At 46.2% G+C, this 17595-nt stretch overlaps 1 protein-coding gene across 1 annotated transcript in view; it reads left to right on the plus strand.

The window, feature by feature from the left end:
* Positions 1–16541, plus strand: part of CDON (cell adhesion associated, oncogene regulated) — a 36871-nt gene extending 20330 nt beyond the window's left edge. Inside the window, exons 12-19 of the mRNA XM_066334847.1 lie at positions 493–674; positions 1846–1951; positions 5147–5269; positions 6650–6877; positions 7940–8214; positions 10522–10601; positions 15037–15293; positions 16210–16541. Coding sequence (XP_066190944.1) covers positions 493–674; positions 1846–1951; positions 5147–5269; positions 6650–6877; positions 7940–8214; positions 10522–10601; positions 15037–15293; positions 16210–16376 — 1418 coding nt within the window. The 3' untranslated portion in view covers positions 16377–16541. The remainder of the gene's footprint in view (positions 1–492; positions 675–1845; positions 1952–5146; positions 5270–6649; positions 6878–7939; positions 8215–10521; positions 10602–15036; positions 15294–16209) is intronic.
* Positions 16542–17595: the final 1054 nt, after the last annotated feature.

Consider the following 17595-nt stretch of genomic DNA (forward strand, 5'->3'; position numbering starts at 1 on the left):
TGGAAAAAAACCCCACCATAATTTAATACTTGTTCATGTGGAGAGGAGGGTTGTGTATCACTGCTATTTTTAACTTAATTGTCCTTCTAGTGAACACTCAGAATGTAGAGAAAAATGCATTAAATGGAAAAATGTCTGTCCTGACTTCTTCCAGTGTCCAGCCCTGAAAACTCAGGCAAAAAGCACAAGGGAAGATGGAGTAGATGGTGATAGGGATCCTTTGAAGCATCTTTTCAGTGTCCACCAGTTTAGGGACTTCCTGAGTTGATTACGGTGTCTCTATCTGTGTGTACAATGGCCTTTGGATTTTCTTTGAGTGACTTCTAGAAGCTGTTTATATCTCCACATCAGTCTGCGGCGAGCACTCCTCTCCTTTTCTAACTGCCTGTTGCGCAAAGAGTACTTCCTAATCTGTTTAGTCTCTCCTTGAATCCTCTTTCCAGCGTTTGTTTTGCTACAAGGGCTTCTTTCTTTCCCTCTTTCCCTTAAAAGGAGAGATGTACAGGTTCCGAGTGATCGCGGTGAACACCTACGGGGAGAGCCCGCGGAGCGCGGCGTCGCGCCCCTACCAGGTGGCCGGGTTCAGCGGCCGCTTCTCCAGCCGGCCCATCGCCGGCCCGCACATCGCCTACACCGAGGCCATCAGCGACACCCAGATCATGCTCAAATGGACGGTGGGTACAACGCTCGCCTCCTCTCCCCACCGTTTGTACTGCAGAGTTTGAGGATTAAGAGCTGTTTGCAGAGTGGAGAGCGCGGGGTTTTCCTCCCGCCGAGGACTGGAGATGATCGTGTTCTTAAGACTAGGCTGAGGCACTTCACGTCTGTGTGGTAGAGCTGGGGGAGTTAATGGGAAATGTGCCTCTCGAGGCCTTTGCCCCCATTTCCAGACCCTTTTTCCTGCTCCGAGGCAGCCCTGTCAGTTGTCTGTTGCCTTTTGCACCATCTCCCAGCTTCCCTCCACCCCACTCCCCTTCCAGCTCCCCGGGGACTCCACACACCCCTCCTCGGGTTACGCCAGATGTGCCCAACTGGCAGCTCCAGTGAGAGCCTGCAGCCGCCCCAGTCCACCTGCTCTGGCACAGACATATCAGAGGCACCAGTGGGCTTAACTCTGTCCCAAGCCTTGTTCATGCCATGAGTTGTGAGTAAGTTGGCTCTGTTTCCTGCAATTCCTGCTGCTTTTGTCAATCCAGGCTGGGGTGGCTGGGAGCGTGTTTCAAACCCGCCGTCTTGCCTCACATCCAGTGGAGGTTTCATGTTAGAGAAACATTTTCCTTTCCCCTGTTACCTCGTCTATTGTAAACAAGTACTTTAAAGTCCTTATTGAAACCCACAGAAATTCTTTGCTCTTGTTTTGAAATCTAACCCCCTGGTATACTTTGGAGGATTTAATGTGTAGAGTTCCCTGTGTTAGTTTGCTCTGCTAGCTCAGCCTTAAGAGATGTTAAGGATAATAAACTTAAAATAACCTCTGGTTCCTCAGGAGGCTGCATAACTTAAAGATTCTTGAGCTGATTTTTAGAGTGACCTTAACTCTTTCTGAAGAGTTTTATGGTTTTAACTTTTCCATTTCCATTAATCATGCAGATTTTTCAGGCTGTGCATGGTCAAACCCTAACTGGGGGTTTTGGAAGTGAAGTGGGAGGAAAGTGTTGGCTTGAGCTCAGTCCCTTGTCCCCATCCTACTCTCTGGCTACTCTGGGGAGTTAAGTCACCTTTGCTTACACAACCTTATTATAAATACTCATATTTGCAGCGGACGAGATACTCGGTGATGACAACTCAGCAGGACTCAGTTAAAACTTTTCTTCTCTCATGCAGTCTCTTAAAATTCTTTTGTAGTACATCACATCGAGCAACAACAACACGCCCATCCAAGGATTTTATATCTATTACCGGCCCACGGACAGCGACAACGACAGCGACTACAAGCGGGATATCGTGGACGGTACGGTGCTGGGCACGTGTGCTTGGAGAAGGGGCAGAAGGACACCCTGTAGCCATGTTGGCTGTGTTTATATGAAGTCTAAACTGCTTTTCCCAAGCAGTCTTTATAATATATCTCACAGAAGGAGCTATCTCAACTCCCTAACGTTGGGTTTTGCCCACACGTGAGCTGGTTTCTTCCTTCTGAAGCCTCTTTGACATAGAAGGTTGAGAACTAAATACTGGGCTTAAGTTTGGTTTGTTATACAGCTGCAAATCCTTAATGAAGGTCTATTTAAACTGGTGTACCTTCAAGTTGTATAAAGAGAAAGCAGTGTAAATGAGGTTTAACCCAAGATAAGAACATCTGGGTTACAGACTGTACTAACAACTAGCTGGCTTTTAAAATTATTTACCCCAGTATGGACTTTCTAAGCTGGTAGTGCCTTGTGTGTAATTGCTCTTCTCTCCTCTTACCTCGCCTAATCACTTCTCCTGCTATAAGGAAGTTGCTTTTAGCCTCAAGTGCTGTAGCACTCTGCAAATGCAAGTATGTTTGTGCTTCATTTTGCCTTTTAATCAAGTTATTTTTTCCCCTGCGCATATTAGATCATCATTTTCCTGGAAGAAGTTATTAGATAATGTCTATATTAGTCCAGAAGTGGAAAACCCTTTTAAAAATATTTTATTTAATGTCCTTATTGCTCGGGCTGAGCAAATGCAGTGATCTCATTCTGGCCCGATGACGTTAATTATTTTTTTCCCCCTCATTTATTCAGTTACAAGAGGAATGGACCTTTATTTTGAAAATTTTCCTTGCCAGACAATACTGCACATAGTACTTTGATGCATGACATAAGCTTTTGCAGACTATAAAGCTATTAAAGATCCAGAGTTTGAGCTCAGAGGCTTTAAGGGACCTTGTGCAGGCTGCACCTTCATCTGCAAATGTATTTTAGCCTTTGCTAGACAGAACTTGTGTGTTTATAAATCTTATACACCGAGCAGTTAGTTGTTTAAGTGGGCTCCACTGTGCTGTGAAATTAGCTTGTTTCGGGTTTTTTTCCGAGCGTGTGTATTGAACTCTTTGTGGCAGTCTGAAACCATTAGCAGCTGCTCTGCTCTGCCAGAGCCTGCAACAGAAATCACTCGGTGGAAAGATTTAAACTTCGACTTTTCTTGACTGTGCTCCCCTAAATTAGCTTTTCAGGAGGGAAAAAAAAAAAAAAAAAGGAGAGAGAACTATTTTCAATTAAGTTGTGATTGGAAGCTCTTGATGTGAAATATGTAGAGGAACATGTGACTTAAGGTATTTTTGCCATAAATCACTTGTTCCTCACTTTTTCCCTCCCCCCCGTTACCTTTGAATTAATCTGGGTTTTGACAGGGAATTTTATCTTGAAATGACTGCATGAGTTGTGGAAAAAGTGTTGTGATGCCTGTGCTAGCTGAGTGCTTGCCGCAGGCTTTCCTCACCGCTTCCTGTTAAGTCTTGTCTTTCGAGACATTCAAAACTCTGCAGAAACCTTTCTTCCCCCTTATAAATGCCGCTACAGGCAAAATCAGATTTTATTTGAAGGAAAAAACAAGCAAAAAGCTTGACTCTGATGGCTCCTCGGTATCTCTCAGCCGCTTTAAGCAAAAGCAAAAAAATCACCCCTGTCTTGCAGCGATGGTCTGCATTTCTCTGTTTCTGGTCTGAATTTCTCTGTTTCGAGGATCCTGGAGATTGAATTTTAAATGTAAATGCAGTCTGATGTCAGTTGTTTAAATGTTTTCCCTTGCTAATGGTGCACGGAGAGGACAGTTAAAGTGCCTGTACTGATTCCAGTTCCACTAATGGTTTGAAGCGGAAACCTAAAACCTGGTGTAGTAATTACCGAAAGGAATGCTTGGGGGTGGGGGCGCCGGGAAAACCGAGTCTGAATCTTGGGAAAACGTGCGATTTAGGGCAAGGCGGTTCCAGCTTCAGCCGGGGCTTGTCCGCCCTCACTGAGACGTGCAGCAGGCGAGAGCTGCACACGGATTGTGCTGGGCAGCCCCTGGTGCAGAGGGGCCCTCCTGGGTACCCCCATCCTGCTGGGGCTGGGCACAGGGTCTGGACCTGGGCTGGGGTCCCAGGAGTTTGAGCAGCATCACAGTGACAGCCCCTGCCTGCCGAGCACGCCCGAGCCTTTTTATTAATGCTTTAATCAGTAGGTGGTAGACAGTTCCTTAGAAACAGTGGAAACAGTTCAAGGTGGTATTTTCCAAGAGGGATTAAGAGCACTCAAACAGTTAATTAAACTCCCTAAAAAAAAAAAAAATTTAAAAAAAAAAAAAAAAAGGGTCGCTGTTTAGTAAAATTTGTCACAAGCCCGTGAAAGTAAAAACTGGGAGTGATTTATCCTGAAGTGCTCAGTACTTCAGGAGGGTGTCTAAATGAAATGCTGGCCAGGGGCCAGAGATGACAAAACCGTCCTATTAGAGAAGATTGCTTGGCTGGGGCTGGGGCTCGGGCTCTGCAGGGGCAGTGGCACCGGGACAGCCTTGCTGCGTTCCCAGGATGGTTCAGAAAATGCACGTTCAATTATTTGGGGTCTTGGCCAAATTGAGCAACCCAGATGTGTCCAGACACCAATGGCTGCTGTGGTACCTTGCACCTTGAGAAGGTCTGCTCACAGCCAAGTTCTTCCCTTATCCCCAGCTCTCTGTGCCAGTTTTTCTTGTTATTTGCCCAGTGTACTGTAAATAGTCAGCATAATCCACCCTAAACCCATCCCTTTGGCAGTTCCATGTTTAGGGTGCATATGGCTGCTGGTGAATTTAAATTACATGTGTGGGCACTTGTATGTCTGGGTTTTGAGTTTACTGAGTTCTGGTTTTTGTAGAGAAAGACTTTCTTTAAAAGAAAATACTGAAAAAACCCCTCGCTTTAATTCATCAAAAGGTCCTTCTAATAATCAATTTCATAAGATAACGCAAGAATCATGGAATAATTTGGGTTGAAAGGGACCTTAGGTTATCTAGTTCCAACCCTCTACCATGAGTAGGGATGCCACTCATGGACCATGGTTTCAGCTAAGTCCATAAACTGTTACTGAAGATTTTTGTGCTAACAAGACAAGCTGCAGTGCCCCTGCATTTGGTAGAAAAGGTCCCTACAGTGCACTCGTCCATAATTCTGGCTCCTCTGGGTAGTTGAACTGCAGTCGATTTACTTTTTGTCCCCCCACAGGTACAAAGCAGTGGCACCTGATAAATCACCTGCAGCCTGAAACTTCTTATGACATCAAGATGCAGTGCTACAACGAGGGGGGGGAGAGTGAGTACAGCAACGTGATGATCTGCGAGACCAAAGGTGAGGCTGCGGGGCCGAGCCAAGGCTGCCTTTGGGATGGGAAAGATCCACTGGGGGAATTTTTAAGCAGCACAAAAGTCAGCTGCGATGATGACCGTAATTTTCTGGAATGTTTCAGAGGATTGTTTTGTCTTCTGAAGCTGGGATTGTTTTGAACATATGGAAAGTGATCCGTTGCACTCCTGAGGCTCTCAGCAGAGCTCTGCAGCTTTGCCTGCCCTCAGAGATAGCGCTGCTGCCTCTGCAGTGCTGATGGCCTCTCCTTAGGAGACAACCATGCGCCTGAAGATGACAGAATTGATTTGTACGTCTGTTTTATGTCTTCAGGGCTCTGTGACACGTTGTATAAGTGCAGACCACAGCAATTGATGGCTGTGTTGGCTGCCTCCATCCCTAATCCTGCATGCCTCTGGCACAAAGTTTGTACTGTTCTCGGGAAGTGTCAGATATGGCAGTCACATTTATTTTGCGAAGAATTCCTGTCTCCTTTAATCTCTAAAACCAAGTAAGGCTGTAAAGGGAAAATGCAGACAGTAAACTTCAAATGTAGTGCTATGAAAAAATGTGGGGGAAAAAAAAAGAAAAAAGCCCTCTGGGAGCGGAAGCATCAAAATTCAGCAAAGTGAGTAGTGAAACCTTTGAAGGAAGGAGTAGGAGCTGCAGGGCTGCAAGGCTAACGCACACAGTTAGTCTCCCTCCTGCAAGGAATATAACTTTCTTCTCTAATTTTAAAATGGGTGAGATGTAATCTGTCATTCATATTGCCTCTTCCTTAAAATTTATCCCCCCAGGCTTATAAGGGTGATCCAGCTCATTCAGCATACCTGCATGGAGGTGTTTGTATCTCTCTGACCAGCTTCACTCCTAAGCCAGGCACCTCTTTTAGGTTTTTAGTGTCAAATGAAATAAATCTGAACTGTGGTGTACTGGAAACGAATGTAAATGCAATTCCTGGGTTAAACTAGCATCTAATTTTCAGTGATTTTCTGTTCATTTCTTGGTTGATTTTCAACTGTGTGGTTTGTAAAGGGGGTTAGCAGGGTTCACATCAGATAAGAGCAGGTCATCTGGCAGAGCCTGGGCAAGAGAAACGAGTGTTGTGGTTTTTCCTGACCTCAGAAGTGGAAAGATTTGTGCTCTTTCAAGTCGAGAGTTAGAGCAGTTGCAGCCACGGGTACCTCGAGCGGCTCGTTAAAGTTCCAGTGACCTCAAAGAGCGGGTGAGCAGGCGGGTTAATCACCATTTTCCAAGGCAAACAGTTATTACCCAATAGGAGCTGGCATTCTCATTGTAGGATTTAACATTGACTTGGAAGCTTTCTTTGCGAGGCAGACTCAGCAATAATTATGAAAAAACACGTGCTTGTCTCTACTCCTCCAGTGAAACGCACGCCGGGGGCATCAGAATATCCAGTGAGAGACCTGAGCACTCCACCCAGCCCTCCTGAGCGGGCAGGGGGCAGCGGGGCCGTGCCCGCCAGCGGCCCCGTGCGCAGCAGTGACATGCTCTACCTGATCGTGGGCTGTGTCCTGGGAGTCATGGTCCTCATCCTCATCGTCTTCATCGCCATGTGCCTCTGGAAGAACCGGCAGCAGAACGCCATGCAGAGTGAGTGGGGGGGTTGGCTTCATTGGGAAAATATTACCAGAGTAAAATTAGGAATGTCCGTGCTGCTTTTTATGGATGGGAAGCAGTTTCCTGTTAGGAGCCAACCTGCATTTCTGGAGAGACTTGTAATTCCAGGTGTGCCTTAGGTGCAGACTAGCGTTTTTAAGAGCAGCAATGTCTCCATTTCTTCACACTGATGCTCCCTGGCCTGATGCATCCCTGGAGGATTGTGCTGCAGTTGCACCTTGAGAATGGTGTAGGAAAGGCCTGGCCAAAGTTTCTGCTGTTTGTTTTTGACTTTAAGCCCCTGCATAGGTCTCTGATGATTGCAGAGGCAGAATGTGTATAATCGTAATCACTTGTTAAAATCGTGGAGAGTTAAACCCTGGATCTCTCCCTTTCTTGAGTGCATCTGGAAAGAAAGAGAACTTGCAGCTCTAGGACTAGTCCCTTGTTACCTCTTAGTCCCTGCACAATGAGATGGCATTCAATGGCCAAATCTTCCAGAGAGGTGTTAATAAGGAAAACCTGTTCATTAGTGAGCAGGAGCCTGGAGCAGGGGTTTTGCAAGGTGCTCTGCACCCGCCAACAGCCCAGAGCCAGCAGAATCTCTGCACTGGCCTTTTCTGCTCCTTCTGCATAAATCAGCCTTGCTCTTGCCATGGCCTGTGGTTATTTTTAAAATGTTCTTACTCTCCTACAGAGATAAATGAAATAAACTTCTTGCAAGATAAGATAGTATCTTCAGCTGCAGCCCAGAGAGATCTTCTGGAAGCAGCTTATAGCAGATATAGCAGAGGGACTGTTGGTGATACAAAAGGTCTGGTTTTAGGATGCTCTTGTAGTAATTGACATCAGCCAGGTCCTTCCAGACCAACATTTCTGGTCTGCTCTCCAGGATGTGGCTGTTTTCCATGTCTACATTTGTATGCTAAGCAGTTGAATATAAGATCTAGTTTGCAGACTGGAGAAAGAAAAAATAAGCTTCTTTATTTTTTAGAGATGCTCATTTAGCTTCTCATTTAGCAATAGAAGTGCTTTCAGTAATAATATCTTTTGCAGAATATGACCCTCCAGGCTACCTCTACCAAGGGGCAGATATCAATGGGCAGATGATTGAGTACACGACGTTACCCGGGACAAGTCGAGTCAATGGCAGCATCCACGGAAACTTCCTCAGCAATGGCCTCAGCAACGGCTGTCCCCACGTCCATCACAAAGTTCCCAATGGTGTCAATGGGATCATGAGTGGAGGAGGAGCAGGACTGTACCCAGGGCACACCAACTCCCTTTCCAGATCCCACGTGGACTACGAACATCCCCATCACCTCGTAAACGTAAGGTCCTACACTGGGTGGGAGGCTCAGCCCAGACCTTGGGATTCATTTAGAGGCTGTGGAAGCAGGCTTAATTCGGGTGGGGGAATACTCATCCATTGATAACAGCCAGTTCCACTGAATTCCTTATCCCAGAGGAAGCAACTGTGCTGATATTTGTGATACAAACATCATGGTTTTCATTTGAGAATATCAGATGACAGCAAGAATTCCACTTACTCTGGGAAATCTGCCTCTACCCTCCTCCTAACAGCATGTAAGCTCTGAGAATGCCTTATTGCTGGGCTGAGATACTTTACTTGTACATATGGTATTTCTCAATCTCCAAGTTAAATACATTTAATTATAGCTGCTTATTCTGCAGCTTTATGGATCACCCGTTTTTCCCCCACCTGTTTCAGATCTGTAACTCTGAGCAGTGCTATTAATTATGGCAAAGCACGAATGGCGCAGGAGGTTCCATGGAATGAAGTGCCCCATACATCTTGAGCTGCAGCAGAGCAGTAACACTGCTGCTTTTTTTTTTTTTCAGTCCCCTGTTTGTGACTGTGGAGACAGGCTCGTTTTTTGTTTTGAAATTGAAAATAAAATTAAAAACTAATTTCAGTCTGCGATCCAGCCTTTGTATGCTGTGGAAAAATACTTCATTTGCTGAAACGTGTCCTGTTTCCAAGAGAGAATAATGATTTCATTATTGTCTATGGAAACAGATGGCTTGCATTCAAACTTACTAAACTTACTCAAAACTGTGAACATTGCCCAGGAAAACTGAAAGAAAAAGTTCAAAAGTCTGAATAACCCATGCTGTTTCTGGAGAAAAAAAACGGGTCTATTGTTTGTGTTGGTAATTGAGCACAAGCACTTCATTTTATTGAACAACAAATTAGCACTTGCACAGTAGTTGCCACTTCAGTTTCCTCCAGTCTGAGCCCAGACCAGTCAATTCTTCACCCCATTCTGTCCATGGCCTATCCATGTAGCAAGAAGTGCCCACTTTTGATTGTTTTCAAGAGCAACCAAGGCCCCAGCTGGATGTTTTTGACTTGTCCAACCTTGCAGTGGGTGAACCTCTCCAAAAATCTCCAAGCCCTCAGAGGGAAACATTTGCAATGCTCAAAAGCTTGCCCAGGAGAAAGACTGGGAGTTTGCATTATGTTTTGTCCCTCCCATTTTTATTTTCTGGGGGGGAAAGAAGGAAATACATGTGTGATGACGCAGGTCTTGGTGCCTGGAGCTCCTCTGTGTCCACCCAACGCTGCTGTGTTGCTGGGAACAGGTGACAGGGGTTGAGTTTTTCTTTCCCCCTCGTTGTTGTAGAAAGTTTGAGTCACACGATGTCACACAATGTGGAGAAGGGCTGGGACTGGCACGTGGGCGAGGCTCGGCAGAGCAACAGGATGTTCTGATCCTCGTTAGGTCGCTCTTTATTGTTTCAATGATTGGGTTAAATGAGGAAGGGAGAAACTGGCCAGGATGGCAATCAAGACTAATTAGGCATTTCCTCAGTGCTCCCTATCCCTCAAAAACTTTAAGATAAGCTCTGTTTTTTGCAAAACTAAGGATTGCTAGAAGTTCCCTAGCATTTGAGCTGCCAAAAGCCAGGTGAGCCTTCCCAGCCTGGCTCCCTCCTGGGGCCTGGTGCGGGAGCCTGGCTCTGCAGCCCTCTTGGAGTGGCTCCTGCATCACTGTCTGCCTGGTCCCTAACAATGAGGTATGTGTTAATCTGGGCATTTCAACTGGCTTGTAATGGCCCCGTTAGCCAAAACCAACAACACAAAATCCCTCTCACCCGGAGTCATTGCTGGCTGAGGAATTACCCCATCTGTACAAATACGAAATGGTTCAAAAATCAGTGTAGTGAAGTAAACTGATCTAATTGGAGTAATTACAGGAAAGTGGGATGGGTTTGTATGTGACATCAGCCCTCCAAATTTAATCCTCTGTCTCCCTAGACAAGCCTTGAGTGCTAATGAACAGCAATTCGCTTTCATGTCTGTCATCAGCGTTAAAAATAAATATATTTACAGTGTGTTTATTAAATTAAACCTCAGCATATTAAGCTGAAAACAGACCAGGGAAATGACCACATACTTGTCTAAGCTGCAGTTATTTACTTTTCCTTGACACACACACTGGCAAAGCCCTCCCCTGGCCTTTGGACAATCGCTCAGTGTTGCCGTGCCACGTACAGCCTGGAGCAGGGCATCGGTGACCTGATTAGAGTGGGGAAACTGAGTCAAAGAGCTCTTGGGTGTCCCAATAGTGATTTGACTTCTAATGGTTTATTATCCTTCCTTCCTGCTGCAGGGTGGTGGGCTGTACACGGCAGTGCCACAGGCTGACCCCTCGGAGTGCATCAGCTGCCGGAATTGTCGGAACAATAACAGGTGAGAAAGAACCTGCCCAGAGAAAAGCCCTCCCTCTGTGCACTGGGTGGAGCTGGGGCTGACAAAAGCTGAGAGCTGGAGTCCTGGCTGGCACCAGGAGCACCATGGATGACCTGGAGAGCAGTTGAGGATTGTCCATAGGATAGAATAAAACAAGTTGTAAAAGCCCCAGAGCTCACTTTGCTCAACGTGCTCCTCTGATGCTCTCTAGGAAGTGAGGCATGTTGGGCACTGCATTTTTTTTAAAATCCGTATTTCCTGTGTGCTCTTCAGTTTTGAGATAACAGGATCATTCCATATGGAGCTTGTCAAATCGGATTTAATTGGTCTTCTATATTTTACACTTCCTGACATTCCCTTAAGAACACTAACCAACTTGCCCCTTTGCCTTCACAATGCTATTCTTTGTAGAACGTGGGATTTGAAGTTCTTGAGGCCTTCAGGAGGAGATTGGCCAGCCATTGTCAGAGTGGAATACATTTTTTTTTATGGGTGAAAGGATTCTTGTGTAGACTAAGGGAAAATTTGTCTCCTGCACTGTAGCTGAGAGTCAGAAACCTAATAAAAACTGTGAAGTTTTTACTTTTGGAATTATTATCCTCCCAGGCTTCTGACTAAATCTCTGGTTATTTTAATGATTAGAAATAGGACTGAAAGTCAGACATGCTGGACTGCTCTGATTGGTAGGCTCTGGGCTTTTTTTTCAATCATACTTTGATTTTTCAGTATTGTTAAAATCTTCAGCTGCCTTTAGGTGTGCATCTGGCTAAGCTGAATCAAAATGAATCATAGAATCATTAACTATTGTGAGCTGGGCCCACAAGCATCATCGAGTCCAACACCTGTTGAACAATAAACCTGTTGTTGAAGGCAGAAAACATGTTCACTTTATTTTCATAGTTTTACTTTTAAAAATCCCACTTATAATGAGCTTTGAATCCTTCTTCCTTCGATAAATATGTGCATGACAGTGCAATGCTGACAAGCTTCTGCTCGCAGGTGGAGCTGGGCACACCTTGCCTGGCCCAGTGTCCCTGGCAGGTCCCAGGAAAGCACAATACGTTCCCTCACACCCCAATGCTGTGATTTCAAGCAGGCTGTGCAGCAGCTCTCACCAGGATGTCTGAGACTCGCAGTAATTTGGAACAGGCCATATGTGTTACACTGTAATTAAGAGCTTGCTTCCAGTTTTAAACACATGTAGCTTTTTATTTGCTCTTTTTTTTTTTTTTTTTTCCCCAAGAAAGCGAGGGAAAGAGTTCTTTCTGTCCTTTGCAACTGCACTGCTCCTCCCAGACAGGTCATCAGCAGAGCCTGAACTTTGAGTTTTCACAGCCCCATTCTATATTTGACTGCTTGATAGGGAAACAAGTTGTCCCTTACAGCTGCCTTGCCCCGGAGGGGATCATTAACCTCGGTTTGGCAGAGAGCTGCTCAGCAGGGACTGCTCCGTCCTGTCCTGGCGCTGGGGGAATGAAAAGAGGACATGGGAGAGGGGAATGGAGAGGACCAGAACGTGCCTCAGCATTACACCAGGGAGCTGGGTCTATGGCCAGGGGGAGGAGGAGGAGGAGGAGAAGGAGGAGGAAGGCCCCTGTTGGGTTAGTGCAGTCAGCTCAGTAGGTTTTGGCAAGTAGGAATTTGGGGCTGGAGTGTTTTCTCCATTTTGTTCAACCTCATTGCACAGGTGAGGGCTGTCCCCCTGCCACAGTCTCTGTTGGTGGAAAGAGGACTTGTACCTTGTCCCACCCTGGAGTCCTGTGCTGAAATCAGGCAGTTCCCTCTGCACTCTGTGGCAGGAGGGGAAAGCAGGTTCATGTGGACACACCTCTGGCAGGCTGTGCCACATCAGGAGTGTGGCCTTGGTGCCATGAACTCCTCACTGACCCCTTTCCACCAAATGCCTGGAGCTGTTGCTGATTTGGGGTGAATGTAGCAGTTATGTGAATTGTGACCACGTGCAAATGAATCTTAAAGGTTCAGCATTATTTCATAGCTGTTTTCAGCAACAGCCATCTCAGAGCAGGTTTTATTATTCCAGTGCTGAAATCCCTGGGTCTTCCGTTTAAATTAGCACTTTATCCCTCATAACTGCTCATGGAGCCTTGCCAGAGTGAGAAGCTGCTGAAAACTGGAGATCCACTTTGCTATAGTGGACAGAGCCTGTGGTTGACAGGGTTCAGAACTGATCTTTTTTCTTCTCTTACGCCTTTGTGCTAAAGCTCTCAAGATACCCGATGTTTGCAGAGGAATTTATACTTTTTCAGCTCTCTCTCCTTTGCAAATTCAGTGTATTTTGATCAGAAATCTGAAATGCACAATTCAAATGTACGAGCATCAGTTTGTTTTTCTAGCTTTTTCATCTAATTTTTTTTTTTTTTAGATTATAATTTAGTAGGGTTTCAGTATTAGGAATTGATAGAAGATGTGTTTTCCACAGCAGGGATTTTACATCACTCTTCCTCCACACTCTGCTCTGGATATCCCCATGGCTAGCTTCCATCAAAATGTGGTTATTGAAGCTTAGAAGGCTGAACTGCTGTGTTGAAACATCCTTCAAGCTCTTAAAATAATACAGAGAATTCCACTGACCTTGTGTCTTTAAGAAGAAACCCCCAGAAACATGCAAACCCAAACATTTAGATGGGTTTCTCTGACCCTTTTTTTCTAAATAATAAGTGAGTGCAGTCAAAACCTCTGCGGAGAGAAAGGCAAACTAATAAATGGATTTGTTTGAGGACCAGATGTGTTTCATGTGGATTCTCCAGTGGCTTCTGTGGTATTTTGGTACTTGGAATAATGATTTTGGAGGCAGTTACAGGAGCAGAAGGACAAAATAGGAGAGTGAAGGTTGAAGTTTAGTGCTGCTCCATCCTCACAGCTTTTGGGAGGGGAGCAGGCATTTGTCTTGTTCTGGCTTTGCAGGTGAAACATCTGCCAGAGGGGAAGCTCACTGCAGTTCCTCCTCTGACAAGTTTTTTTGTGTTGTTGGGTGTTTTGTTGCTCTTTTGGTTCTGGCACTATTGATCTCAGGTTTTCATCAAGTTTCAGGTATGAACTGAGGTTCTAGGCAGGACTGTAGGATGGGTCCCTCCAACATGATGGTTTTCCCTTATTGCCATGACTTTTTTAATGGCATAAAAGTGGTTTCTGGGACTTGGGCAGGACTTAACTGAGACTGCCAAGCTTAACATGTCCTGGTTTTAAACCCTTCTGAGCTCAGTGCTGGGCTGCTGTCAAGGTCAGCTCTGCTGGCTGCTGCCCTGGCACTGCTGGTGTCTCAATCTATCTTTCCTCCTTTTCCAGCAATTTTTCATCCACTCTGCTCAGTTTTGGGCCAGAACCAGTCTGAAGCAGCACACAGTGCTACTTCCTGAGACAGCAGCTGAGCAGGCAGGTCCCAGGGATCAATTTTTGGATTTCCAAATGCCAGCCTTAAACAGCCCCAGGGATGATGTATAGCAAGTAGATTGGGCTGATCCCTGTGAGCAAAGCAGGTGAGGGATGGGTTTACATCTGCTAGAAAAGAAAGAGAAGAAAGGTGCTCAAAGTTGTATCTGCACTAGTACATAAAGACCTGAAGCCTGTTCAGCTTTCACAGGAGCATTTTGGGGTGTCACTGGACGGTGTGAGCACTCTCTGTCCTTATTTCCATGGGTTTACTGCAGATCCATCTCTGTCCTGCACCACATAACAAGGAGCATTTTGACGTGTAGTTTCTCAAAGTTTGTGGTAGCTGTGCGAGTGAACCTTTTACTTTTGGAGTAGTTATGGCTCTTTTATGTAGGAATTGTTTATGTAAATGTTCCCTGAGTCCACATTGTTCACGGGGCTGCAAACACTCAGGTGTTTTCCCTTGTGCTGCAATGGTATGTGTGTCAAAGTCCTGCTCCTTTTTGTTTAAAGCTTAAATACCTCCGCTGTAACAATTGATTCAGCACTTTAACTTCAGTTTCACAGCTTTACACAGGTATTACAGGGCCACAATCTGACTTACACAGCAGAAGGGGGGAGGTTAAATTTGTTATATTGCATCTATTTTTCTAATTTGCATTCACTCCAATAACACTTAGCATTTATTTTTCAAGGTACTTAAGTGTGCAGCTTGGGTTTCAAATTTGAGCTCTTATCTTGGCAGTGAAAACATGTTTTATGGAGTTGCTTTGATGGAGAAATGGACTCACAAGTCAGGTCATTGGGTCTCAATTGATGGGGGAAAGAACTGAGCGTGTTTTGAATGTTTTCAGCTGTCTGCTGGAAGAAACAAAAACCACTCAGTCCTTTTCTTAATGTCAGAATCGCTCCACAAATATATTTAAAACTAATTTGACAAATGCTCTGATTATTGACGTGGTAAAACACATAAAAGTTGCGAGTGGAGGAAGAAGGGGAGGAGGAAGCCACCGAGTAACTTTGGCCTCTGTCCCTCCCGCAGGTGTTTCACCAAAACCAACGGCACTTTTGGCAGCAGCACGCTGCCCCTCGTGCCCCTGGGAGCCCCTTTCCAGCAGGACGGTGTGGAGATGAAGCCCCTGAGTCCCCACGTCATGGTGGCCATGTGCCTGGCCTCGGCCAGCCCCGAGTGCAGCGCCCGGCTGGAGCAGGAGGGCGCGGAGAGCGCGGAGCAGCCCCTGGTGCAGCACCCCTGCTGTCGGGAGGGCAGGAGCCAGCTCTCTGTGGATTGCATGGACGGTGAGGCATCCCACAGAGCACAGCACCTGGCTGGGAAGCTGGGAATATTCTGTAGGATGTCTGTAGGGAGCTTAATTTATTGCAGGGAAGCTGTAATTAAACCCTTGTAAGAGCAGGCTTGGAGGAAAGTGAAGTGTCCCGCCTTTCTCATCATGGGAAGCGGGAGCAGTGCTGCTGCAGTGCCCGGTCCTGTCATGCCCTTGTGATTGATGCCTCTAAAAAGGGCTCATTGAGCACATAAGGAAGCTGTGACTGATGGATGCTGCACTCACAGCACACCCATTGGCCCCAACACAGGACACACAGGCATTCCAGAGCCATCCTGGAGGCAGGAACTGACACAGGGAGGGTCTCAGTCTCTGTTGGTGGAAAGAGAATCTGTTCCTTGTCCCATCCTGGAATCATTGCACCCTGTGTGCTGAAATCAGGCAGTTCCCTCTGCACTCTGTGGCAGGAGGGGAAGGCAGGTTCATGTGGACACACCTCTGGCAGGCTGTGCCAGATCAGGAGTGTGGCCTTGGTGCCATGAACTCCTCACTGACCCCTTTCCACCAAATGCCTGGAGCTGTTGCTGATTTGGGGTGAGTGTAGCAGTTATGTGAATTGTGACCATGTGCAAATGAATCTTAAAGGTTCAGCATTATTTCATAGCTGTTTTCAGCAACAGCCATCTCAGAGCGGGTTTTATTATTCCAGTGCTGGGCTGACCTCCTCAGCCTGAGCTGTTCCATACAGGTGCTGTGTTGGGATGGAGCCTGTGCCCTGTGCTTGTGCCTGCTGTGGTGGGAATGAGCCTGAGCTCAAAGACTATCACTCACTGGAATTAAAGAGGTTTTGGGGCATGTGGGTCTGTTGAGCTGACAGAGAATCTCCTGGAATACCCAACCCAACCACTCACCCCGCTCTTGCTTTGCAGGCAGCAGCTGCGTGCACTCGGAAACATCGAACCACATTTTGAGTTGGAGTCCCCTCATTCTTCAGCCTGTTTCCAAGGACTGTAAGGAAAAACCAGGATGGAGTTCATCCGGAGTCACCCTAAATGGTTCTGGGGACCTTTGTCAGCTCCAGCTGCGGGAATCCTGAGGCAGTGACCATTGTCCCCACTTAACGCCAGGAACTGCACCGCAGCACCGCTGAAAGGGAGTCACGGGGGGGATGTTAATTATAACAGAGAGAGTCACTATTTATTTTTTGTAGTAGTGTCATATGAATGTATCTTGGTTTCAAAATGGTTGCCTTTTTATATTATTTATGCCTTGAAATCCCTTTTTTGTTGGTTGGTTTTTTTTTTTTTTTTCTTCCCTCACACACCACAAAACTAGCCTGGTTATGTCTATGAAAAAGAATTGCAATAATATAAAGAATGAGGATGGGAAATGTGGAGTGTGTTTCCGTGGCAATTTCGAGGAGCACAAGAGAAGGATTTAAGCAGGTCTAAAATGACAAACAGCTGCCACCTCCCTGGCAGCTCTGGGACATGGTACTTGAACCTTCCTTTCCATGAACACCTCCTGGCCTCTTTTGGTTTCTCTGGGAAGATCTTGATGAGGAAATAAGAAGATTAATAAGAAAAAAAGAGCCTCGGTTGAGTCTGTCCTGTGCAGCTTGAAGCAGAACCTGAATCAGTGACTGTCATTAGGTGCTCGATAACCCTTCTACAGAAGTACAGGTGGAAATCCAGCCTGTCTCACTTTCCCACTCGCAGAAGATAAAATCCACTTCAACTCTTGGTTTGAGGGATTACTGACAGCTTGGATAGCTGTGAAATGAAACCAGTCATGGTGAAACAGCTCCCACCAGCCCTGGGCATGGCTGTCAGGAACCCACCCATCCTGGACACAGCACGATGGAGATGCTGCAAGCTTAACTGCAGGGCTTGGGTGGGTGTTTTCATTTTTCCTCTCCAAATTTAATCCCAGTAAATAAACCAAACCAGTGCTTGCAAAATAGTCCCTCCCCCCACGTGAGTCACACTGCAAAGCCCCAGAAATTAAGCACAATTTAGAGTTCTGGCCACCCCGAGGTGACATGTACAGCCCAGAGCAGTGTCCCTGGCCAGTCTGGGAAGGGAGGGAGCTGTGCCAGCCTGGCTGCAGCTGCTCCAAAGCCCTGGAGAGCTCAGAGCTACTGGTGCAGCTTCCCCAGTCACAAGGTTTGGGGAGTGATTGTGTGAGGAGGAAGCCCTTTGGTAGCAGCAGCTCTGTGGGCTACTCTGAGTGTTGGGGTAGAGGGTTTTGTGCTTCAGAGAATCCCAGAATAGCTTCATTTGGGAAAGATCTTAAAGCTCATCCTTTAAGTTCAC

The sequence above is a fragment of the Sylvia atricapilla genome, chromosome 23, assembly GCF_009819655.1.
Source record: "Sylvia atricapilla isolate bSylAtr1 chromosome 23, bSylAtr1.pri, whole genome shotgun sequence".
In the NCBI taxonomy this organism is placed as follows: Eukaryota; Metazoa; Chordata; class Aves; order Passeriformes; family Sylviidae; genus Sylvia; species Sylvia atricapilla.